Source organism: Felis catus, chromosome E1 (genome assembly GCF_018350175.1).
Source record: "Felis catus isolate Fca126 chromosome E1, F.catus_Fca126_mat1.0, whole genome shotgun sequence".
Classification (NCBI taxonomy): Eukaryota; Metazoa; Chordata; class Mammalia; order Carnivora; family Felidae; genus Felis; species Felis catus.
The window spans coordinates 24,562,373-24,585,175 of NC_058381.1; the positions used below are offsets into that span (position 1 = coordinate 24,562,373).

Here is a 22,803-nt window from a genome sequence, read left to right on the forward strand (position 1 = left end):
TGCTCAGCACACAGACCTCCGGTGATCCAGGCAGCAGCTTCCTTTTCGGCCCCATCTCACTCCTGCACTACATTCTGTGCTGTTCCCATGACATTGCCTGCTTTTTTGGCCTCCCGGCCTTGTATCCACTGTTGTCCTCTTTCCTGGCTGGCAAACTCCTACCCATTTTCAAGACTCAACCCAAACCCGCATCTGCTACCTAAGGTAATCCACACTCCAGGAGTGATGCCCCAAAGCGCCCACCTTCCCACTCACCTGGAAGAAATTCTGAGGCACAACCACCCCTGATCACAGAAAAGGAGAAAGAACAGAAAGATACTCCTGAAGCCAAGGTAGGTTGTTGCAATTTTTCTTTTTTAATTATCACAGTGAAACCCAGTTGGGAGGCAGGGCCTGATATTCAGCTGCCATAGTCAGTGTGGAGTGATGACCGCACTGGGAGCAGAGAAGCCAAGCCTGGGCTGGAGAACAGGGGTGGGTGAAGAGAAGAGGCAATGGGGGCAGTAGGGCAGGGAGAGGAGGAAGCCTAGGGCCTTGGATAGCTATTCAGATAGAAGGTGAGGGCTTCTCTCTGCCACCTCCTCCTTGAGGGACAGGGGTTGGGGTACAAGAAGATAGGGGGAAGCCCCCCTTTTGGCCACAGTTCCTTCCCTAGGTCAAAAGGAAGAGACCAAAGAGAGCACACAAAGGCCAAGGAGACTAAGAAGCAGACCAATAATGAGTTAACAGGTAAAACAATCGGGGACACCTAACCTCTCCCCAGCCCACTGTTCATATTTGTAGCGGACATAATTTGATAAGACATAAAAACTTCCAAAAATTTGTAGCCCCTGGTGGGTTGGAGAGAGGAAGAAGAATCCAGGAGTCTGGAAATCAACACCTAAAATCCAGAGGCAGGAGCTAAGCCATGAGGCGTGGGGATGGAAGACAGAACTCCCCACAGGAAACTAGATCACCTACTCCGTGGGCCTCATCTGGATGTCTCCAATCTGCTGGAAGGCACAAGGCTTGAGGCAGACAGGATGCTCTCCCCACCCGCTAGGCCTCCCTGCTCTCCTCCTCTGGGATGGCTGGGCTCTTCCAGGGGGTGGACAGTCAAGGCCAGACTCACCTGGACACGTGGAAGGGTGCTTGAGGACATAGATGACAGCCTCAGCCACATCTTCAGGTTTGAGACACTGGAGAGTATGGGAGGAAAGAGGGATGGTGAGGGCAGAGTGAACCTCCCACCTCTGATGTCCTCTCCAACATCTTCATCCCCACCCCAACCCTCCAGGAGGGGTGACAGGCTGGCTAGAAGAGTGTGGTCTAAAGGCCAGGGTTCCCTCTGCATTCACTTAGGGAGTGAGTGGCTCACTGGCCTCAGAGTGAGGCCTCACCTTTATGCATTCATAGATGGCAGCTGCCTTCTCAGGGTCCTTGTTGTGGAGTTTGAAGGAGAATTGTGTCTCCGCCTCTTCTGGAGAGATGCACTGGACCAACAGAGAGGGCCTGCTCAGGAGCTGAGCTGAGCCCTGCCTCCATCCCAGTCAGAAGCTAGGCTTAGGGGAGAGACAGGATGGAAAACACGGGGGCCCCCCCTGCTTCACAGTGATGGCTGCCCAATGTCCAGCAGCCACCTCCTCTTCCCAAAGCTGCCACTAGCAATGATCACAATGACACCTACCACCTATGGAGCCCTTCTCAGGTAAGTGTTTTACAAAATGGTGTCCCTTAAGACTTCATCACTGGGTCGGTATCACCATCTCCATTTTACAAATGAGTAAGGCTGAGGCTTGGAGGGGTTAAGTGAGTTGCCCAAGTTCATGTGGCCTTTCAGGGAAGAGCCCAGAGTCTGGGTTTACAGCCATGGTTTCCCACAGCCCCTGCTCTCCTTCAGTCTCACCTACTGTGTTCCCTTCTGGTCAGCCCCCTCCCATCTCAAAGTCAGTGACATGAAGCTCAAAGGGCTACTCAGGGTCATGCCAGCAGCAACAGAGCCCAGGAGCTCTGTGCCCCTCACACTCCCAGCAGGGCATCCTGAACAGTATGAGTGTGGGGTGCAGAAGGCCTGTGCCTACCCTGTCCCCACCAGGGCCAGGCCTCACCCTCACTGTGGCTCAAATGTGGGTCTGGGCCTCCCGAAGCTCTTGCCTCAGTCCCTCTGTCAGTGTGGTGATGGCATACTTGGTAGCACTATAGAAATGGATCACGGAGTGGGGTGACACTTGGTGACCAGACATGCTGGGTGGAGGAAAGGAGGGGAAAGAAGAGAGTGAAGCTGCTGATGGACCAGCAGTGCCCCCTGCTGGACCAGTCAGCCCCACCACCTACATGCTGCAGGAAAGCCTTCTCAAGGGGACCTCTTTACAGGCCATCCTGGTGGCCCACTGATGTAGCTCCAGCTATTCAAGCAGCTCCTGTAAGTCCTGCTCTTCCTAGAAGTCCAACTAGGGGCTGGCACTTGATATACACTATTCTTTCTCTCGCCATAATTGTGCCATTTCGCTGTTAACTGGGTATTAAGTCCCTATTTCGCCACCAATGAAACTGATGTCCAAAGAGGTCAAATGAACTGCAACAGATCACTCAGCTTGGAGGGTGAGTGATGATCTGAGCTTTAGCCCTTGTCCACCTGCCTCACCTGTTGATATTAATGATGTGCCCGTCATCCACCTTCCATTCCTTCATGGACTGGTGGGCTTCCCGTGTGCAGATGCTGAGGGCCAGCATGTTCACCTGCAGGCCAGGGAGGGCAGTGGGGTATCTCTAGCTTGGGCCCATCTGAGCAGGTAATAGAGCCACAGAGCCCATCCAGGGGAGTGGCATTCCAAAACAGTGTCCAGGTCCTACCTGAGACCAACAATGGTTCCAGGGTACCTTGCCTTAGGTGCCTCTCCCCCTAAAGCCACCAGCCCCAGCTGAGAGCAGTGCTAATTCCTCTCCCCAGGTAACCCCCGCCTCCAAGATTCTGCAAACAGCAGTGGGAAACTCCCAAACTCATCCATGACCCAGGAACCCTCCCTGTCTTGGATGTCTCCTCTACAAACAACAGAACCTCTGCCTTAGAGAACTATCTCCTTTTCTTCCTCAAATACCCTCTCCTCTCTTATCTGGGTCAGCTTCCCTGGCCTTGCTCTCTAAAAAGCCTAAAATCCAGGGTGCCTGGGTGGCTCAGTCAGTTAAGCGTCTGACTTCAGCTCAGGTCATGATCTAGTGGTTTGTGGGTTCGAGCCCTGCATGGGGGACTGCACTGACAGCTCAGAGCCTGGAGCCTGCTTCAGATTCTGGGTCTCCCTCTCTCTTTGCCCCTCCCCCACTCACGCTCTGTGTCTCTCTCTCTCTCAAAAATAATAAAAAAGTTAAAGATAAAAAGCCTAAAATCCTTCCAAAATGGCTTTAAAAATCTCTCCTTGGTGTGCCTGCGTGGCTCAGTAGGTTAAACATCTGACTCTTGATTTCAGCTCAGGTCATGATCTCACAGTTTGTGTGTTCAAGCCCCATGTGGGGCTCTGCGCTGACAGTGCAGGGCCTGCTTGGGATTCTCTGTCTCCCTCTCTCTCTGCCCCTCCTCCCTCCCCTGCTTGCCTGTGTTCTCTCTCTCTCAAAATAAACATTTTAAAAAAATAAATAAATAGTGGCTCAGTCAGTTAAGGGTCTGATTCTTGGTTTTGATTCAGGTCATGGTCTCATGGTTCATGAGTTCCAGCCTCACACTGGGGTGGGTGCTGACAGCTCGGGGCCTGCTTGGGATTGTCTCTCTGTCTCTCTCTCTCTGCCCCTCCCTCACTCATGCGAGCATGCTCTCTCTCGCTCTCTCTCTCTCCCCTAATAAATAAGCTTAAAAAAAAAGAAAGAAACCTTTAAATAAATTAATTAATTAATTAAAAAAAAAATCTCTCTCCTCAAGTATAGACCCTAGCCTCTCTCTGCCTTACCCAGCTACTCCCTGCTCCTTTCCTATCTCCTCCCTTAAGACTATAAGTAGAGAAGGCCTGACCTTCCTTCCTTCCATGCCTTCCTCTAGACTCTGTTCCATCTACAAGATTAGGCACAGAGACTCTTTATGGGGGTGGGGTAGCTGGTCAGAAGATGGCAGGGGACCTCCTAAGCACATGGGGGCTTTCTGCCTTCCTTGGCCTCTGCCAGAGGTGACCCAAAATCCCCACCCTTCATCGAACAAAGGCCTGAAGAAGTATCTCAGCTCCAAAGCTCCTGCCAAGCCACACCCCTGCCCCATGAGGACAAGCACAGATAAAGCTTTCAGCAGGTCCTCAAGTCTCTCCTCCTGAGAAGAGACAAGACCAGCCAGGATATTAGATGTTTCTCTTTATCAGGTGTCAGAGCCAAGCATCAGGACAGAACACCCTCGCCATGAACTGCCTCAGCATTCATAGCAGAAGGACACGAGGACCTTTTTCTGGCCCGCTTAGCAATGTGTATTTATGAGGCAGAAAACTCAACTCTGAGGACAGATGGAATAAGAGAAACAGGTCCCTGAGACCAGGGGAGTGATTCTCCTAAGGCTGGTGGGGTGGAGGGTGGAGATGTCTCAGAAGACGATCCTAATAGAATTACATAGTGTTGAAGCTGGAAAGGGCCTTAGGGACTCAATATATGTCCCTCATTTTACAGATGTGCAAGATCTCAGATCTCCCAGAAGGCTGTCTGAGGGCAGGGATAGTGCTTCATTTTCACTGTTCACTGTTTCAATGTTCATTGTTCATTTCTAGGCCCAAGCAACTTTTAGGTGCTAAATCAATTGTGGGAAAAAGATCCATCCCATGTACACACTGTTTTCAACTTCTCAGGATACTTTTATACCCTAATATTGCCCCATAATATAGTCTAGAAGTTGAAAACCCATGTCCTGAAGGCTGTGTTTGGTCTGTACAAAGTTTTAAAACATTTGTAATTCACTCCCAATGTGCATTGGAAGCTTTCATTCCCTCAAAAAATATCTATTGAGTGTTTATGGGCTGAGGCCATAACAGAGAATAAACCAGACAAAAATCCTTGCCCTTGTGGAGCTGAGGTTTTGGTAAATGGGAGGGGTAGGATGTCACATAAAAACCCAGGCTCTCCACTCCTCTCAAAGAAATGATAAGATCTGGCCACACTGGACCCACAGTGCTCCACAGCAGGTATGCTGGATTTCAGCAGCCACCCTTGTACTTGGCCATGTGCTCTCCCACTTACTGCAGACTCCCCTGACTCACCTCACTCATTTAGCTATTTACCTGGCCCCAGGGGATACTGGGGTTTGTGGCCCCAGATATTGATGTGTGTTCACCCCAATTAAATGTGACAAGGCTGATAGAGAATAACCACCTTCCTGAAGCCACACCATGCCTGGCAGGGCTGGGTGAGAACCTCATCTCCTGTCTCTTGGTTCCTTTTCTTGTAAGACCATGTTCTCAAGCACTCAGCACGGTGTCAGCACATGGGAACATTCAATAAATAGCAGTTCTCTTCCCTACCAGTCTTTCTTCCAGTAGAAGGAAATCAGCCTGGACTTTAAGAACTGCCCCTTTAAGGGACTCAGAGGAAAGAAGAATGGAAAAGATATGGCCATTCATGGGGCGCCTGGGTGGCGCAGTCGGTTAAGTGTCCGACTTCAGCCAGGTCACGATCTCGCGGTCCGTGAGTTCCAGCCCCGCTCGGGCTCTGGGCTGATGGCTCAGAGCCTGGAGCCTGTTTCAGATTCTGTGTCTCCCTCTCTCTCTGCCCCTCCCCCGTTCATGCTCTGTCTCTCTCTGTCCCCAAAAAAATAAATAAACGTTGAAAAAAAAAATTAAAAAAAAAATAAATTAAAAAAAAAAAAAGATATGGCCATTCATCCACTCACTATGCCTCTGGTAGGGAAAGAAGCAAGGGGAGAGTCAAGGTGCCCCAGTTACGAAGCCAAAGTTCCCTCCTGTTACATGTCCTATCCTGAGCAGCCCTCTGGTTCACAAAGCCCTGGCTCCCCATTCTCCTCCCAACCCCCCACTCCAGGTCTGCAGCCCTTACATTGAACATGTCCTTCCAGCTGCTGGTGTTGCCTGAGAGCAGAGTGTCAGGCCAGGCCAAGCCAGCATTGTTGATGCAGATGTCCACACCACTGTGCTGAGAGCAGACAGCCAAGAACGTGGAGAGGATGTCCTCCTCACTGGACAGATCACATCTGTGGGGGATCAAAGTCCTGGGGTAGCCTATACTCTTACATTTGGCAGCCAGCTCCTATGAAACCCAACAAGGGGCTAACTGGGGTGAGCGGCTCCCACACCTTCCCACCCAGAGACAGTCTTCTTCTGCTGTCACCACTCAGAGAACTCTCTCCTTTGACAGTCACCTTCCAGCCATATAGTTGTTGGGACTACTTGTCCTCTGTGATCAAAGTCCAGGGGATAAGAGCACTCCCTGAGTGAGGGGAGTATGGGAATGGAGTTGAAATCGTCAATGGAAGACTCTCACAATAAACTTGAATCTTCATTTCTGAGAAGAGAGTAGGGAGCCAGTGGTCCAAGGCATAGCATGATCTCCATCTCTTCTGCCTCTCCTCCAACAGGAACCCCTTCTCTGCTTATAGGTAAGCTACACCTCTCACCCCACCCCCTGCTTCTTCCACCAGCACCAGGAATCACTGAGCTGATTATGCCAGGATTCTCTCCCCTCCCCTTGCCTCATCTAGCTCCTTCCAGAGGGCTTATGTCTGAACAGTCACCCTCCCTCCACAGAATGCAGCCAGTTGGCTCTCAGATTGGGCCCAACTGCCAGTCTCCCCTTGCCCTACCTATAGGAAAGGTCAGGAAGTCAGGACAGATTCTTTCTCTCTGTCCCACAGTGTACCATACTCTACCCCAAAATTTCTTGAGATATGATGAAGCAAGTTAGGTGGCAGGTGACACTGGGAAGCCCTAGTGTATCGACAGGGACCTCAGCACACGGAGGAGCCCTAAGATGGAAAGACCTGAGAATACAGAACCACTGGGAGGTGGTTGTGAGGGATGCAGACATTCAGAAGCAGAAAGAAACCAAGCTCCATGGCCTTAGAGGCCAGTGAGTGGGCATCTGAGCCTCATAAAGGTGACTGTACATGTACAGGAGGGAGAGAGTTGGGTGGTAGGGGGTGCCCTAGAGAAAGGCCAGCTTGGGCCAGTTGCCTTGGCCTGGAACCCTTCCCTCCCCGCCAAGTCAAGATGGGAATAAAGGGCTGGCTCAGGTGACCTAGGAAACTCTTTTCTGCTTTAACTTTCCAAGAGTTCAAAAGGTATGGTCCTCTGGGACTTAGAAGGCCCCCTTTACCCAATTTCACCTATTCACAACCACCTCAGGAAATAGGGCTTCTCTCTGTCGGAGGCCAGAACTCAAACTCTGTTTTAGTATCAATTAATAAAAGCAAACTAGGCACAAGGAAGCCTGGGATTCTCCCCTTCCCTGGCATGCAACTTGTCCCTTCCACCTCCAGACTCAAATCCCTGCAAGAAAGCCAGAATGAAGGGCCTGGAGACATCTTTCTCCCTGTTGCTGCCTTCTCTTTGTCCCACCTGTCCTCATCTATCTTCAGAAATGACTTGAAACCATGTCAGTCCCCTCACAGAACAGGCATTTCCCCCTCATTAAAAGAGGCATCTTGGGGCTGAGTGAACAGCCTGAGGATCCCCCTTGAAGCTCAGGGACCCCCTTTCCTGGCTGGTTTGGGGTAGTAGGAAGAGAAGGCAAGAGTGACTTTAGACTTAAGGAATCCAGTGGTCTAAGCCCTGGTCTGATCCTCTAGGCTCCAAGGCTAGGGTTGGGCCCTGAACTCCTCAGAACAGGAGAAAGGGAGGAGAGTAGGGCAGTGGTACAGCTGGGTGACCTTGGGACTATCTAGGTGGCTATAAAGTGTACCTTTGGTCAGCAGAAGGGGAGGGGAAAGCCCTCCTTCTGGTACACCTTCTCCCTCTGTCCCCAACCAAAGCCTCCTGGTGCAGGGATTTTGAACAATGGTGGAGATAAAGCCCTGCGGCTAATCGCTAGCCCAAACCCTGAGAGTGATCTTGTCAGGTGCAAATCCAAAGATGACCTATGATGAAAATTTCCCATCTTCTTCCTTCCTGTTACAACATGGCCAACTTCATTTTTCTTTGAGCTCTTGTTGCTCACAACTTGGGGCTCCCAACCCTAGTTTAAGAGAAAAACCAGTAGTTCCAGTTCCGTATTGCTTTGTCCCCTCAGGGCTTACATAGTCAATGCCCTATTTCACCCCTCAGTCCCACCCAAGACAGTGCAATTGGAGAAAGGTCGATCTGTAAATATCCCATTGGTCTGTTAGGCCCATTTGGTAAGGGTTAACCCTCAAATTGGGGGTTGGGGAAGGAGAGGGTGAGTTTCTTCTGAAAAGCTCTATTCCCACCCCAACCCCACTCTCAGTGCTGGGTGAAAAATTATCATGATCAAAACCTCTAGTTCCTGTTCATCTGGCTGGCCAGCCACTTTGGTTGGCTTTGTGGACTTAGTCTGGGGACTAGAGGAAACAATCTAGTAGCCAATTTAGCCACTGAGGCCAGAAAGCTTTCTTTCCTTCTCCCTGGCTGCCTAGCTAGCCCTGATCTCTGGCTTCCCTTTTCCTCAGCCGACCTGGGCAGGCAGATAGGCACGAAGAAATACGCCAAGGAGTTGGTACACTGGAGTAGAGGCTGTTAGGAGTAGGGTCTCCTTAAAAGAAGGGACTTCATGAAAGGGAAGGTAGAGGCCTGCCCTACTAGGTATCTCATCCCTCATAGTCTGATCCGGTTGCAAATGGCCTTGGGGGAGCAGCAAATGGGGGCAGCGTCGCAGCCTAGGTCAGACCACTCCGCCTCCCGGACCGTACACCAGCGGAAACAACGCCTCCCAGAAGGTCCCTCTCCCCGGCGGGGACTTACCTCGATGTTGCTCACGGGGCGGGCACAACCCACTACCTTCAGTCCCTGCTGGACGAGGGCCCGGGCCACAGCCGCGCCGATGCCCCCGAAGCTCCTGTCACCAGTGCCAGCCGGTCACGCCACTGCTCCATGCCGGTCCTGGCCATGGTCCCCAGCCGCCCGCCCACCTCGCTCCGCGATACGGACATTTGGATGGCGGAGCTCCTCCCCGGGTCGCAAGGGCTCGGACGCATTTTGGTCACCACCGCGGTCGCCGTTGCCGATCTGCCCCCCCTCGGAGCCGCGCCTGAACCTGCCTCCATTCTGCCCGGCCCCGGCTGGGGCTCCACCCTCCGCTTCTCCGCGACCGACCACATCTAACGGGAATCAGTCGCGGCCTTCCCGCCTCTTCCGGCCCCGCCCCATGCCTGACGGGAGGTGGGAAACTGTGCTTTCCTCTGTGCCGGCGGGTGCAGAGGGTTCCCGGGTGGCCTGTGGTCCTGCTTTGCTGAGCTCTTCCCTTAGGGGCAGGGAAACCGAGGTTTGGGGGGGGGGGCTTACTCCAGGCCCGAGGCCGTTCGTATTCTTGCCCCCTTGTTCAGTCTCCCCTCCCAGTTCCTGACCCCTATGGCAAGAAGGAGAAATTACGGGCTCTTAAGGTGACTCCAACGCCCGCCCTCTGGCTGATGCGAAGGATTCAGCCTAGAAAAGGCTGAGTGCCTCAGCTATCATCCCTGAGTTACCCTCTCAACCCTACCTGATCCCTTGGCTTTACTAGAATGACAACTCAAGGTTAAAAATGGAAACACCCTCCAGTACACGTGTGTTAGGGTATTGTATCCCTACTGGCCTACTGTCCTAGACCCTCCCACTCCCAGTGAAAAAATATATCACTGTGTACCAAAGATTAAAAGCAAAAGCTAACATTTACTGAATGCTGTGTAATTGGCACTTCTAAGCACTTTAAATATATTAGCATATGCACATAAACTCTTTAAGATACTACGTATTAGGCTTCATTTTGTAAGTGACTGAGACAGAAAGGGGTAAAGCATGGTTTGGACTTTAAGCCATGCAGTTTTAGGTCCAGGGGATGTGCTCCTAAACTGCCTTCATTCCATTCTGCCTTTTGTCTCTTCTTGGGTTGTTGGTTTTGCTCTCTGACCACTCAGGATGTTCCATCAAAACTCTGAAAACTGACTTACATCTGCATCCTTAATATAGCTATCTTCCAAAGAAAAACACATCTCTGCATAACTACTGGAATCCCTCCACTGCAAGCAATGGCATAAGCAGTATGTGAGGCTGGTTTATTCATTCACCAAGTACTCATGTGTTTGGCCCAAGGATAAAGATTAAAACAAAATAAAACCAGTCCTTGCTTTTAGGGATCTCAGGAGAAAACTTGACAACAAGTGGTTAAGAAAGGTTTGAGCTCAGAGCCAAGGGCTCTGGGGGGCCCTTAGTCATTTTTTATGGATTCCAGGATGAAAGTAAACAAAGGCCAGAGAGGAGTCATGACTCATTTTTACCTCTGCCCCATCCCTATGCAACACTTAGATTTGAAAAGACAACTGAAGAGGTGTATCAAAGAAATGCCACCAACTATAAAAATTAAATCTAAGCTTTTGCTGTTGCCCACCTGAAATCTGATTAAGTGGCACACAGCCCATAAAATTCACTGCATCCCCACTGCACAGAGGTATTGACTGTCCCACTACTTGCCTGCTGCCCACCAATATTATCAACATTGAGACACAAAGCTCTGAGCACATGTGTTTATCGAACTATTGACTCAACCTTTTAAATCGCAGCCAAGTGCTATTCCTGGGGGAATCTCCTCTCCTTCAGTACTCACAGTTCATGAAAGCAGTAAACTGTAATGCCACAGTGACTTTATTGTTGGAAACCAGATAAGGAGTATGCACTTATGGACCGCAACGTGGTTAGCTCTAGGCGCAGTCTTTTGGTCCCAGGTCTACATGCTAAAGTAATTACTTTTCAGACAAACCTTGGTTGAAATTCTGCCAAGTTCTGTTTTCATTCTTCCAGTTCAGTATGAATCTCTGAATTTAAGGCACTTTATGTTAAGTGATACCAGGGAATTTTAAATAATAGCAATTAATCTCATGAGAAAGATGCTAGCCAGTATTTAAGGGTATTGCAGCAAATTTATTCTTTCAAAACAAAAGATTGAAAACTGCTTTTCTCAGCTCTAGTCAAGGGAAGAGTTTTGTCCTCAACAATTTGTATCTCTATCCTCATTTGCTCTTCATCCTAACATCAACACTGGTCAAATACCAAGTTCAGAAGTGGCAAATATGAAAATACTGCCACACATTAAGTAGAAACATGTACACCAATTTTTACTATGCATATTAATAAATATTCTTTATTTTAAATTTTGCACATTGCGCTTTAACATTACATCCAAACATTTTCCAAGTGGATGTCTACTTTGTAAAACCATATATTCAGCTCATTGTCATTTCTGTACAGAAGTATAAGTACAACATTACTTTTTGCCACTAAGTTGCTTTAGTAAGTCTCACAGGAAGAGAAACATTTAATGAAAAGAGATGGCTTAAATCATATGGCAGGCCTGCGCAGCCACGCAACTAAAGACACAAGCCTGAAGAAAGAACTAATGAGGTTACCTCCACCGTCTCCCAAAACAAGAAAGAATCACATTGATTTAAAATTTTGCCATAAGTCACTAAATTAAGAGTTTTTTTTTTTTTTTTTGAAAGAGAAGGCGCAGTAGTCATCTTGAGTGTTTCATTGAAAGACAGAGCTATTTTATTTATTTAATTTGCTCCAGCCGTTGTCAACCAGCCACTACAGATGGGCCTCTTGTGATCATTTAAGCGGCAGTATTTATTAAATTTCTCCTTCAGATGCTGTCGGTATTGTTCTCTATTGCTGTAGAAAGACTGGTTGTTAGCCATAAATGACTGTATTTCATCTTGTGAGATAAAGATTTCCTCATCTGAAGTACATTCAGACTCATCCTGCAAATTAAAGCAGTAGTTAAGATTATGACTTAAATTAAGAATGCAAAATGCTATGCTGATGGAGGACAGCTAAAAATTCAGGCAAACTAGCCTTTTAATTTCAATTCAGTCACATGAAGTCTTTCATTGAACTGTTTACAGAACAAGCATAATGTCACTCCATCTTAGAAAGTACAAAGTAAGAATAAAATCCAACTTAACTCAGTTTGAAACTCTGGATCTATAATTTGTCTTAGAAGACCTATGAGCCTAAGAGACTCCCAACCTTTGCCTTAGAAAATGACTAATTAGATAACTAGACTTTAAATAAAAACTTGAGGGGCACCTGGGTGGCTCAGTCTTAAGGCTAAGCATCCGATTTCAGCTCAGGTGATGATCTTGTGGTTTGTGAGTTTGAGCCCCACGTTGGGCTCTATGCTGACAGCTCAGAGCCTGGAGCCTGCTTCGGATTCTGTGTTTCCCTCTCTCCCTGACCCTCCCTCTGCTCGCGCTCTCTCAAAATAATAAACTTTAAAAAAATAATAGAAACTTAAAATTAAAAAAATAACAATGTTTCTGATTACAGCAAAACAAACAAACGACTAACTAGAGATGGTTACAACTAGTTACCAAACTTTAAATAACCAGACTGATGTGATTATTAACTGGATGGTCCTGTGTTGAAACTTTTATCTCCACAAATTAAGTAAAATAAAACCTTTTTAAAATTTAAGAAACTTAACCACCACATTAAAAAAAAAAAAAAAAAAAACTATTCTAAAGGATTTGTTTCCGCTGGGAGCCTAACTATTAAAGAGAATATACCACCCTTCTCTTTCCTTCCCCCTCCTCTAAGCCCCACACAAACTACGTACTAGGTTGCTTGGAATCAGGCATAATTCGTGTAAAGTACCAAGACTTACAGTCAATCTTAAAAGATTTTGCAAGTTTAGTTATGCTTTTATCCTACATGAACCTAAAGAAGTAAAAAGATTCTACATTTTTTCCTGGTATGGAAGGCTGGACACCATAAGCTGCCACTCAGAAAGGCAGTTTGCTTACAATAACCCTCTTCAAGGAGGCAGACTCCTGGACACAATGCTAACTCTATCCCTTTTTCCCAACTATTCTCTTCTCTTCTACAAAGGAGGACAAGGAAATGTGCTGTAGAGCAGTTGCATAAACCACATGTGGAAGAGCAGAAATGTAAAGACCAAAAATAATGAAAGACTGACCTTAATTTCTTAAAAGCTTCCCCAACTCCTAGCTTTAAATTCTCAAATATTGTCCCCTCCCACATCTACCAATCAATAAGATATCCTTACTTACAAGGAGTTCAACTAAGCTCTTGGCACCTTTTCCACAATCAGGACCAAATGATGGCTCTACAGGTTCTGCAAACTGTGGTACATTTTTCCTATGCTCAAACCAAGGCAGTGGCTGCCCACCCTTTTCAGGACTGCAACAGCTTTCAGGATGTGCATCTTTGGTCTTGTCGCGGTGAAACACTGTGTGCACGGTATTTCCTGAGGTCTCTCGATTACCTGGATCTGTAATACAGCTTCCAAGCTTTTGGATCTGAAACCAAGCAAAGGATTACCCAGGTAAAAAGGCAGGGAATAAGAGCAATTACTCTTTAGAGAAAGAAAAAAAGGCCCTGATAGTGTGTTAAGTTTTTAGAAGGAATACTGAACAACAGCAGCAACTGGCACTTAGTAGGCACTTACTACATACCAGATGCTATGTTAACCCATCGATATAATCTCTTTCATCTTCACAGAACTTAATCTGATAGGGATTATTAATTTCCTTCCAGATGGGAAAACTAAGATCAAGCAAACTGCTCAAGATTACACAGCTAATTCATTTAAAAGTATTATGAAAAGAATGAACTGGATTTATGACTCACATAGATTACTGGACAAGTGACCACATCAGACAGACAGACAGACAGACACACACACAAATCACAAGATGAGCAGCCAACAGAACTGCATTCTAAAGGTACTCATTCTAAAATAATAAATACCAGAAACTAAGCTGCAGACTTGCCACTCCAAAGAAAATAGGTTGTTCTCCCCTCAACTGCAAAGGTTTAAGAACTCTGATACTTACATGTTCATCACATTTCAACATCTTACTTTTCTTTTTCTTCTTTTTATTTTTTCCTTTGGTGTTGTTCTCTTCAGAATTTGCCCAACATTCAACACAACTATCACCATCATCTTCTTTGTCTTCACAGTGATGAACACAGGAGTCGTCACCTGAAGAAATCAATAATCTCTTACTTATGTGCTTTAATCAGCCATGTAGTAGAAATAATTGGGAAGCTTAATCTGAACCTACCGTGTTCATCGTGATTACAAATGCCTTCAGTGCAAGCAACATCCGAACCCTCCCGAGAACCTGTTTCACTCCCTTCCATACTAGATGAATATCCACAATCACTACCATTACAGTGTGGTGATAAGCCTGAAAATAAATCAGTTGAGACTTATAATTAACATACCAACAAAGAATGAACCAACTGGAGACAACATAAAAATTTCAAAATTGATAGCTTACTAAAAGTAGAAAGTAAACTAAATAATGAAAATATGATGAGGGGTTTATAGTTTTTTGTTTTTGTCAAATAATAACAAATACCATAAAGAAAAAAGAAGTATTAAGTGTCAAAGTTACAGGATCTCTAAAACCTCTTCCATTTAAGAGGAAAAAAGAATAAACTTAAGACTTAATTTTAAGAAGAAACTGTATTTAGTTACCTTTCTTTATTTTAGGGGACCCCAAAAGATTGCCGCTGCTAGGACAGGTACATGATGTGTTTTCGTTGGTAACAATTACTTCTACACAACTATTACCATCTTCGGTGCTGCCACAGGCTTTGCAGCTGTTTTCTATGAAGTCTGTTTCCTTTAAGGGTCAACATTGAGAGACGGTAAAAAGTCTTACCTTCATATGGTTACATTTACTTTCCTTAACATCAACCAATTAAATAGGAGTTAGGAGGTTACCAACTGAAAAAATTATTCTCATGAAAAATCACTAACCCACATTAAGACTATGAAACAACTAAAAGCAAATTAAGAGTTAATCATATCAGGAAAATTTAGGAGGGAAGTTCCCAAAGTGTAGTTTGCTGACCCCAGGGATTCCCTAGATCAAAACTATTTTCATCAGAATACTAATATGTCACTTGCCTTTTTCATATATTGACACTTACACTGATGATACGAAAGCAATGGTGGGAAAAGTTGCTGGTACTTTCGCACAAATCACAGCAGTGGCAATCACACTGTACTAACAGTCAGTGTATTTTTTACTTGTCAAGCACTTTCAGGAAATAGATACTTCACTTATGAAAGTCTTCGATGAAGCAGTAAAAATATTTTTTAAGTATCAGCTCATGAGTAGATGTCTGACAAATAGGAAGGATGCTTAAAGCACTTTTGCTGCATACCAAAATACAATGGCTGTCTCAAGGAAAAGCACTTGAAGCTTGTTTGAGTTACAAGCTGAACTAGCTGTTTTTTATCCTGGAACATAAATTTTGCTTGAAAGAAGAGACAAACTTTGGTTATTCAGACTTGGGATATTTAAAAGCCATTCTCTCAGGAAAGAAGTCAGCCCATCACCTCAAGGAAAACAATGGACAGTATTTGTTGTGATAAAACTCAAACTTTCAAACTACAATCAGAATTTTGAAAACTTGTATAAACAAGCAGAATGTGCCTGAAGCTTCCCAATACTTAAAGACCCTTCTGATGAGATCAGTAGTGGTTTTAACACGATTATGTGATAATATATATAATGAAATGTCAGTATCTGGCAAGGTCTGCATAACTCAGTAAACCAGTAACTTTCAAATGACCAATTCATGATGTTACAAAATCATGCATGAGTTAAAGATCCATTCAAAGTGCAAGACTGACTAGTGGATTTTAATTTAACTGAGTTACAAAAAGGTCATTCACAGGTGCCAGGTTCCACATTGTAACTAATCTTTAAGAAACTACCACTTGTTGAACTGTAATGCCAAAGAATATCCACAACTATCTGAAAAAGTTTATATTAAAATACTCCTTCCTTTTTTGTGTGAGGCCAGACTTTCTTCAAATGTTTCAACCAAGCAACATATGGAAATAGACTGAATGCAGAAGCAGATATGAGAATCCATCTGATTCCTTTTAAACCAAATATTTAGAAGATCTGCAAAAATATAAAATAATGCCACCTTTCTCACTTCTTTTTGTTTTGGAACAGTTTTCAAAAAATGTTACTCATATTAACATATAATGGGCTTATTATTTTTTAAAAAGAATTAACGATTTAAAATTTCTCCATTTTAATTTCTAACACAATAAATGTTGTATGTATAATCTACATGAACAAAAAGCACACTGAGCACTGTAATTTTTAAAAATTCCAAGGGGTCCTGAGACCAAGAAGAACTGCTCTAGGTCATACATGGACTTAACTTTCCATATTTGGACTTTGATCTAACAACATATAAGATCAGGTAAAAAGATAATCATTGAATATTATAAAACAAACACAAGACATTAAAATTTTTGGCTGTACCAATTATAGTAGGAAAAAAGCCAATATACAAGCTGCAGCTCCTCATATTCTGGAAAAGCATAGTAAAAATGCCAAAAATCTAGCAAAAAGCAATACTATATATTTATGAATAAAAATTAAGGAATACTACCTTCTCTTGGCTTACTTCCTTTTCATCTGCTGCTTGTAAAGGAGTAGGAATATCACATACACATTTATTTTTTCGTCTGTTCTTCCGTTTCTGGCGTTTCTTTTCTTGCTTGAGTTCTCTTACTCGTTCCTCCTCTGAAAACTCTTCACAAAGTTGTTCCAATCGGCTAATACCCTGTACTTTTTCCACAGTCATCTATTATAAAAACAAAGTTGAGAACGAATACTGGTCAAAACTACCTTTACTTTCCTTGGAAATTCTCAATTGCTAATTTTACATGATACCACACACACAAATAATTCATGTTGCAATTTACCAGAGCATTCCTACAAAGAATCTTAAATTTTAATGCTTTATTTATTTAATGTTTATTTATTTGAGAGAGCACGAGTGAGCACAAGCAGGGGAGGGGCAGAGAGAGAAGACAGAGAAAATCCCACGCAGTCTCTGTGCCATTTGCACAAAGCCCGACATGGGGCTTGATCCCATGACCCCACGAAATCATGACCTGAGACAAAATCAAGAGTTGGATGTTTAACCGAATGAACCACCCAGGTGTCCCTAAATTTTAATACTTTATTTTTTTAAGTTTATTTATTTTGAGAAAGAGAGAGAGCATGAACAGGGGGAGGGCAGAGAGAGGGAGAGAGAGAGAATCCCAAGCAGGTTCTGCGCCATCAGCACGGAGCCCGATGCAGGGCTCGAACCCACAAACTGTGAGATCACGACCTGAGCAGAAATCAAGAGTCTGACGCTTAACTGATCGAGCCACCTAGATGCCCCTAAATTTTAACACTTTAAATGATGACAACTTAAAATCTACAGGAAGTGAATATACCACCAATCCCTACAGGGAAGGCAGACTTATTACACACACTCCTCTTCCAAACCAGCAATATTCTAGTTTCAAATTTCAATTCCAACACAGCAAACATTCATTTCTTAACACAACAGAAGACTATTTAACCTGATTAGATGATCTAGTTTCTGAAGTCACAAACATATAAAAAGAAAAGAAAAAAAAAAAAAGCGTTCAGCAAGAACTAGTACAAATCTCCTCAGACTCCCCAGAACAATGTTTAAAGTTCACAGATGGGCTTCTGAAAAAAAAGGTTTATAGCTTTCATATAATTCACAAAAGGGATCTGTGACCCAGTTAAAGGGTTACAACCATGCCTCAGAATATAACAAAATGTTCACTAGCCAAAATTTTATATGCTACGGAGAACTGGGGGGGAGAAGGTTACCAAATCACAAGCACTAAACCCAAAACCAGCACTATAAAGAGGCTACTGGATATCAGCAGACAAACTGAGACTCACGAATTAAGTCTCAAATTTACTCTGGGTTGCTTTTACCTTTTCATTAGCTATACTTCATAGCAACATGCTGCTAAATAATCAACTTCAGTTTTCCACTCTGAGAAAGTCTAAATATCAAAGCTGGCAGAATAACAGGATTAAAATCAAAGAAAATCCACAAAATTTTTTTTTTAATGTTTTTTAACGTTTATTCATTTTTGAGAGAGAGAAGCACAGCATAAGCAGGGGAGGAGCAGTGAGAGAGGGAGGGAGACACAGAATCCGAAGCAGGCTCCAGACTCTGAGCTGTCAGCATAGGGCCCGACACAGGGATCAAACTCATGGACCGCAAGATGATGACCTGAGCCAAAGTCGGAATCTTAACTGACTGAGCCACCCAGGCACCCCCAAAATCCACAAACTTAAATTCTAATTCCCTTCCCCTAAATCCACCCCCAAATCCATGCCAGTATCAGTGAATCACAGCCCTCTGAGGCAAAATCAGACTGCTAGCTTATATTAACATTCAGTCCAATAACCTAACCAAGCAATCTCAGACAATGAAGCAGGTCACTATTCTTACCTCAAAACTCTTGCGCAAAGCATCAACACCAAGATAGAAAAGCATCTGCCATGTTTGCTCTTCTGCTCGTAGTTTTTGCCAGATTCGATGCAGTCTTTCATAAAGATGAATTCCCAAGCAGGTCAGAACTTCTTCTTGAGCTATATCTATTGTCTTAGCATGCCTTTCTCTTCGTCTGTAAAGGAGAATAAATCACACATAATTCCTAGTACCCTTTGCTGAAAGAGTAAAAGACAGATAAGAGGGTTCAGGGTTTAAACACAATTTGCATACCTGGTAAGAAGCCAGTTATACATTCAAATTAAATGTACATAAAAACACACAAGCATACATGTACATAACCAATGAGAAATACACATGCAGGCAGAACTCAGTCCTAATATTGCTAAAAATAAGATAATTCAGGAACTGGGGCTCTAAAGAGATGGTTTTTGGGCACAAGAAGTCTAATATAATGTGTCCAGCTCATAGGAGGCGTGATAACTCCTTCACCTTCCAATTACAACAAATGCCTATTTGGGTTTTGTAGGTTTCTTTTTTTTGAGGAGTAATGGATAAAGGCAGTGCGAAAGTGATTCAATCATGGACAAAAGCCCTCTAGGCTAGTTTTCAGTAGTAGGGTTCACAGAACTTCACTGGTAAGTCTTTGTGTTCTATGTGCCTAGCACAAAATAGGCACTCAAATGAGAGCTGATACACAAAACACAAAACAAAATGGGTTCATTTTATTCCATGAACCTTTTCTGATTTTATTTTCACAAAAAAGCCAGAGATAAAATTTTAGGTTCCTATATAATTCAGTGATAATATAGACAATTCATTAATTACATTCAGTAAAATATTTAACGCTTTGCTGCAAAGACCTCTTCCTATGCAAAAACCATCATAATGAACAAAATTTAGATATGGAAATGCATGGATGGAGGGGGAAAAAAATCCCTCGAATCATTTTCAAGTGAAAATGATAATCTATAATAATGAAAGCCAAAAAAAAAAAAAAAAAAAAAAAGCCTGTCTACTTCAAGCAACAAGGAGCAGAGGACTGAAATGAACACCACAGAACACTATTTTTATTCAATTAAGAAATGCATATTTTAAAGAAAGCAAACTCTTTACAAGCACACCTGAATTTATACATATATATGTACTGATGCAAAAGGTGATGGAAATAAAACTTTCAGTAATAAAATGAAGCAAAGCGCTAGATAGCCCATTCTAGCAAATTACATACTCATACCCTCCTGCGAACTCTGGCTCAGCACGACCCAAAAGATGTGCAATGAAGTCTGTTTCACAGCAAACATGTATGTGCCGTTCATGTGGACAGCACCGCAAACCTTCATAAAGTGCAGCACAGTAGCCCTTCTCTTTGCTGCAATCAAGTTCACCAATAAGGATATTGTATGCTCGGAGAACTTTATTTTTGCAATCAGTGCAAAACCTGTTGAAAAGAAATACTTCAAAATTAAGAAAAGGCTGCATAATTATTCCGTAAAGCATGTAACAGTGTACTAGACAATAACACTCCCCTCCCATATGGTGCATTAAAAAAAATCCTCTAAACACACATTTAAAACATACACGTGTAAGATATATACAATTTTAGAGATTACAGAGTACAGCTAGATTTCCATTTGCAAATGATTTTTATTTTTTTAAATGTCTATTTTGAAGGGGGGGAGGGAGGAAAAGACAGACATGAGCGGGGGAGGGGCAGAGAGAGGGGGGAAAAAGAATCCCAAACAGGCTTCAAACTGTCAGCACAGAACAGAGTCCAATGTGGGGCTCAATCTCACATCACAAACCTCAAGATCATGACCTGAGCCAAAATCAAGAGTCGGATGCTTAACCGACTGAGTCACCCAGGCACCCTTGCAAATGATTTTTTTAAATACTTATTTATTTTTGAGAGGGAGAAAGAAAGAGAGAGAGAGAGGGAGCGAGGGAGGGGCAGAGAGGGAGAGAGAATCTCGAGCATGCTCCACACTGTCAGTGCAGAGCCCGACATGGGGCTTTAACTCACAAACCCTTAGATCAAGAGCTGAGCTGAAATAAAGAGTCTGATGCTTAACCGACGGAGCCACCCAGGCACCCGTTTGCAAATGATTTTTTAAAGTTTTTTTTTAATGTTTATTTATTTTAGAGAGAGATACAGCGCAAGCAGGGGAGGGACAGAGAGAGAGGGAGACACAGAATGGAAGCAGGCTCCAGGCTCTGAGCTGTCAAACCCACAGACTGTAAGATCATGACCTGAGCTGAAGTCGGGTGCTCAACCGACTGAGCCACCCAGGTGCCCTGCAAATGATTTTTAAACAAGAGAGACACACGGACCTATAAGAATGAGGCAGATATACAGTGTTTGTTCATAACATAAATTTCCAGAAAATAGTTGCCAAGGACTAGCATATCACTTCCTCAAGAGCAATTCATACAGGTCAGAAATAAAACAAGAAGCTACAAACCAATGACTCAAAGAATCACTCTCCCTTCAGCCTCTGAAAATAGTTGCTATCTTCAGTCAGTAAAACTTGATTTGAAATTCTGCTACAACATTTTAACACCTCACTAGCTAATAAGCATTGGGAAGAGGGTGGGGGCAAAAAGAATAGGAAAGTGGCACATGGAGTTTTAGTTACTAATAATTTCCAAAACGTCAAATTCTTTTTTTTTTTAATTTTTTAATGTTTATTTATTTTTGAGAGAGACAGAGTGTGAGCAGGGGAGGGGCAGAGACAGAGGGAGACACAGAATTGAAGCAGGGTCCAGGCTCTGAGCTGTCAGTACAGAGCCCAATGCGGGGCTCGAACTCACAAACTGCGAGATCAAGACCTTAGCCAAAGTCAGACACTTAACTGACTGAGCCACCCAGGCACCCCATTTCCTTCTTTTTTTAAAAAACTTATTTATTCTGAGACAGAAAGAGCACGAGAAGGAGAGGGGCAGAGAGAGAGGGAGGATACAAAGCAAGCTGCATGCTGTCAGCACAGAGCTGACCGGAGTCAAAATCAAGAGTCAGACACTCAACAACAGACTGAGCCACCCATATTTCTGAAGAAAAAAGTATGTTCTTAATACACAATCATAATATTGACAATATATACATAAAAATGTGGTTTAGGGGCATGCACCTAGGTGGCTCAGTTGGTTGAGTGTCTGACTCCTGATATTGGCACAAGTCGTGATCCTGTGCATTTGAGATTGAACTCTATGTTGAACATGGAGCCTGCCTGGGATTCCCCCACCCCAATAAACAAACAAACATTTATTTAAAATGTGGTCTAAGGGGCGCCTGGGTGGCTCAGTCGGTTAAGCAACCGACTTCAGCTCAGGTCATGATCTCGCAGTCTGTGAGTTCGAGCCCCGCGTCGGGCTCTGGGCTGATGGCTCAGAGCCTGGAGCCTGCTTCCGATTCTGTGTGTCCCTCTCTCTCTGCCCCTCCCCCGTTCATGCTCTGTCTCTCTCTGTCTCAAAAATAAAACGTTAAAAAAAATAAAATAAATAAAAAAAATAAAATGTGGTCTAAACTTAAGTGTTTATAATGTGGCAAAAGTGTAGAAGAGAAAAACAAAGGTGTACAAGAGAGTGTGAATGTAGAAGATGATGACATATTTCTTGTTTATCTTTGATTTCCTGAATAAGAAAGAACTTGGTCCGGTTAAAAAAAAAAAAAAAAAAAAGCCAGGCTCATAATATTAAATAGTTGCCTCTCTGGGAAGATCAGCTGTAGTGGAATGAAGAAATTTTGATCTCTTTAATTTAAATTCATCTCCCTAGGTGACTTCTATTCCCATGGCTTCAGCCAACATGTGTGCCTCTCACCTCTACAGCTCTTGTTCAAGTCTCTGCCCTTGCCTCAGGGCCAAACTCATACTGAAAAAGGGGGGACGTCACAGATATGTAATAGGCAACAAGTTAAACTCCCTGTCCGATACTAAGGGCGACACTGTTCCCTTCTAAACTTGTTGAGAACACCACCATTCAGTCACCCAGGAAGAAAACCTTAGTTAACTACCAACTTCTCCTCAGGTCCTCTTTTAGGGGTGGAGCCAAAATGGCATCAAGTATTATTATTATTTTTAGTATTTTTAAAAATGTTTATTTATTTTGAGAGAGATTGCAGGTAGGGGAGGGGCAGAGAGAGGGAGAGAAAGGGAATCCCAAGAGCAGAGCCTGACCTGGGGCTCAAACTCACAAACCATGAGATCATGACCCAAGCGGAAGTCAAGAGTGGCACTTAACTGAGCCACCCAGGCACACCAGTATTATTTCTTACATCTCTCATCAGCCCCTTCTTTCTGATCCCCCCTGCCCTGTTTTAAACTGCCTAGATAATTTTTTTAAAAGTTTCCTGACTTCCCTGCTTGCATTT

General features: G+C 44.0%; 2 protein-coding genes across 9 annotated transcripts in view; both read right to left on the minus strand.

The window, feature by feature from the left end:
- Positions 1-333: 333 nt before the first annotated feature.
- On the minus strand, positions 334-9,223 carry DHRS11 (dehydrogenase/reductase 11). The gene is given in 8 exon segments (XM_019817564.3): positions 334-880; positions 1,112-1,178; positions 1,380-1,472; positions 2,094-2,223; positions 2,624-2,718; positions 5,992-6,201; positions 8,868-8,956; positions 8,959-9,223. Coding segments are annotated over 8 exon segments (1,107 nt in total). The 3' UTR covers positions 334-722.
- Positions 9,224-10,997: 1,774 nt separating this feature from the next.
- The window catches only part of GGNBP2 (gametogenetin binding protein 2), a 31,652-nt gene continuing 19,846 nt past the window's right edge, over positions 10,998-22,803 (minus strand). For 5 of the 8 annotated variants that reach the window (XM_011288948.4, XM_011288946.4, XM_011288947.4 and 2 more), the window contains 8 exons: positions 19,666-19,875; positions 18,435-18,609; positions 16,551-16,745; positions 14,605-14,752; positions 14,186-14,311; positions 13,955-14,103; positions 13,169-13,417; positions 10,998-11,857 (listed from right to left, as the gene is read on the minus strand). In XM_011288948.4, coding sequence (XP_011287250.1) covers positions 11,654-11,857; positions 13,169-13,417; positions 13,955-14,103; positions 14,186-14,311; positions 14,605-14,752; positions 16,551-16,745; positions 18,435-18,609; positions 19,666-19,875 — 1,456 coding nt within the window. In that variant the 3' untranslated portion in view covers positions 10,998-11,653. The remainder of the gene's footprint in view (positions 11,858-13,168; positions 13,418-13,954; positions 14,104-14,185; positions 14,312-14,604; positions 14,753-16,550; positions 16,746-18,434; positions 18,610-19,665; positions 19,876-22,803) is intronic. The other 3 variants (XM_011288950.4, XM_011288952.4, XM_045044026.1) reach the window with 2 other exon arrangements.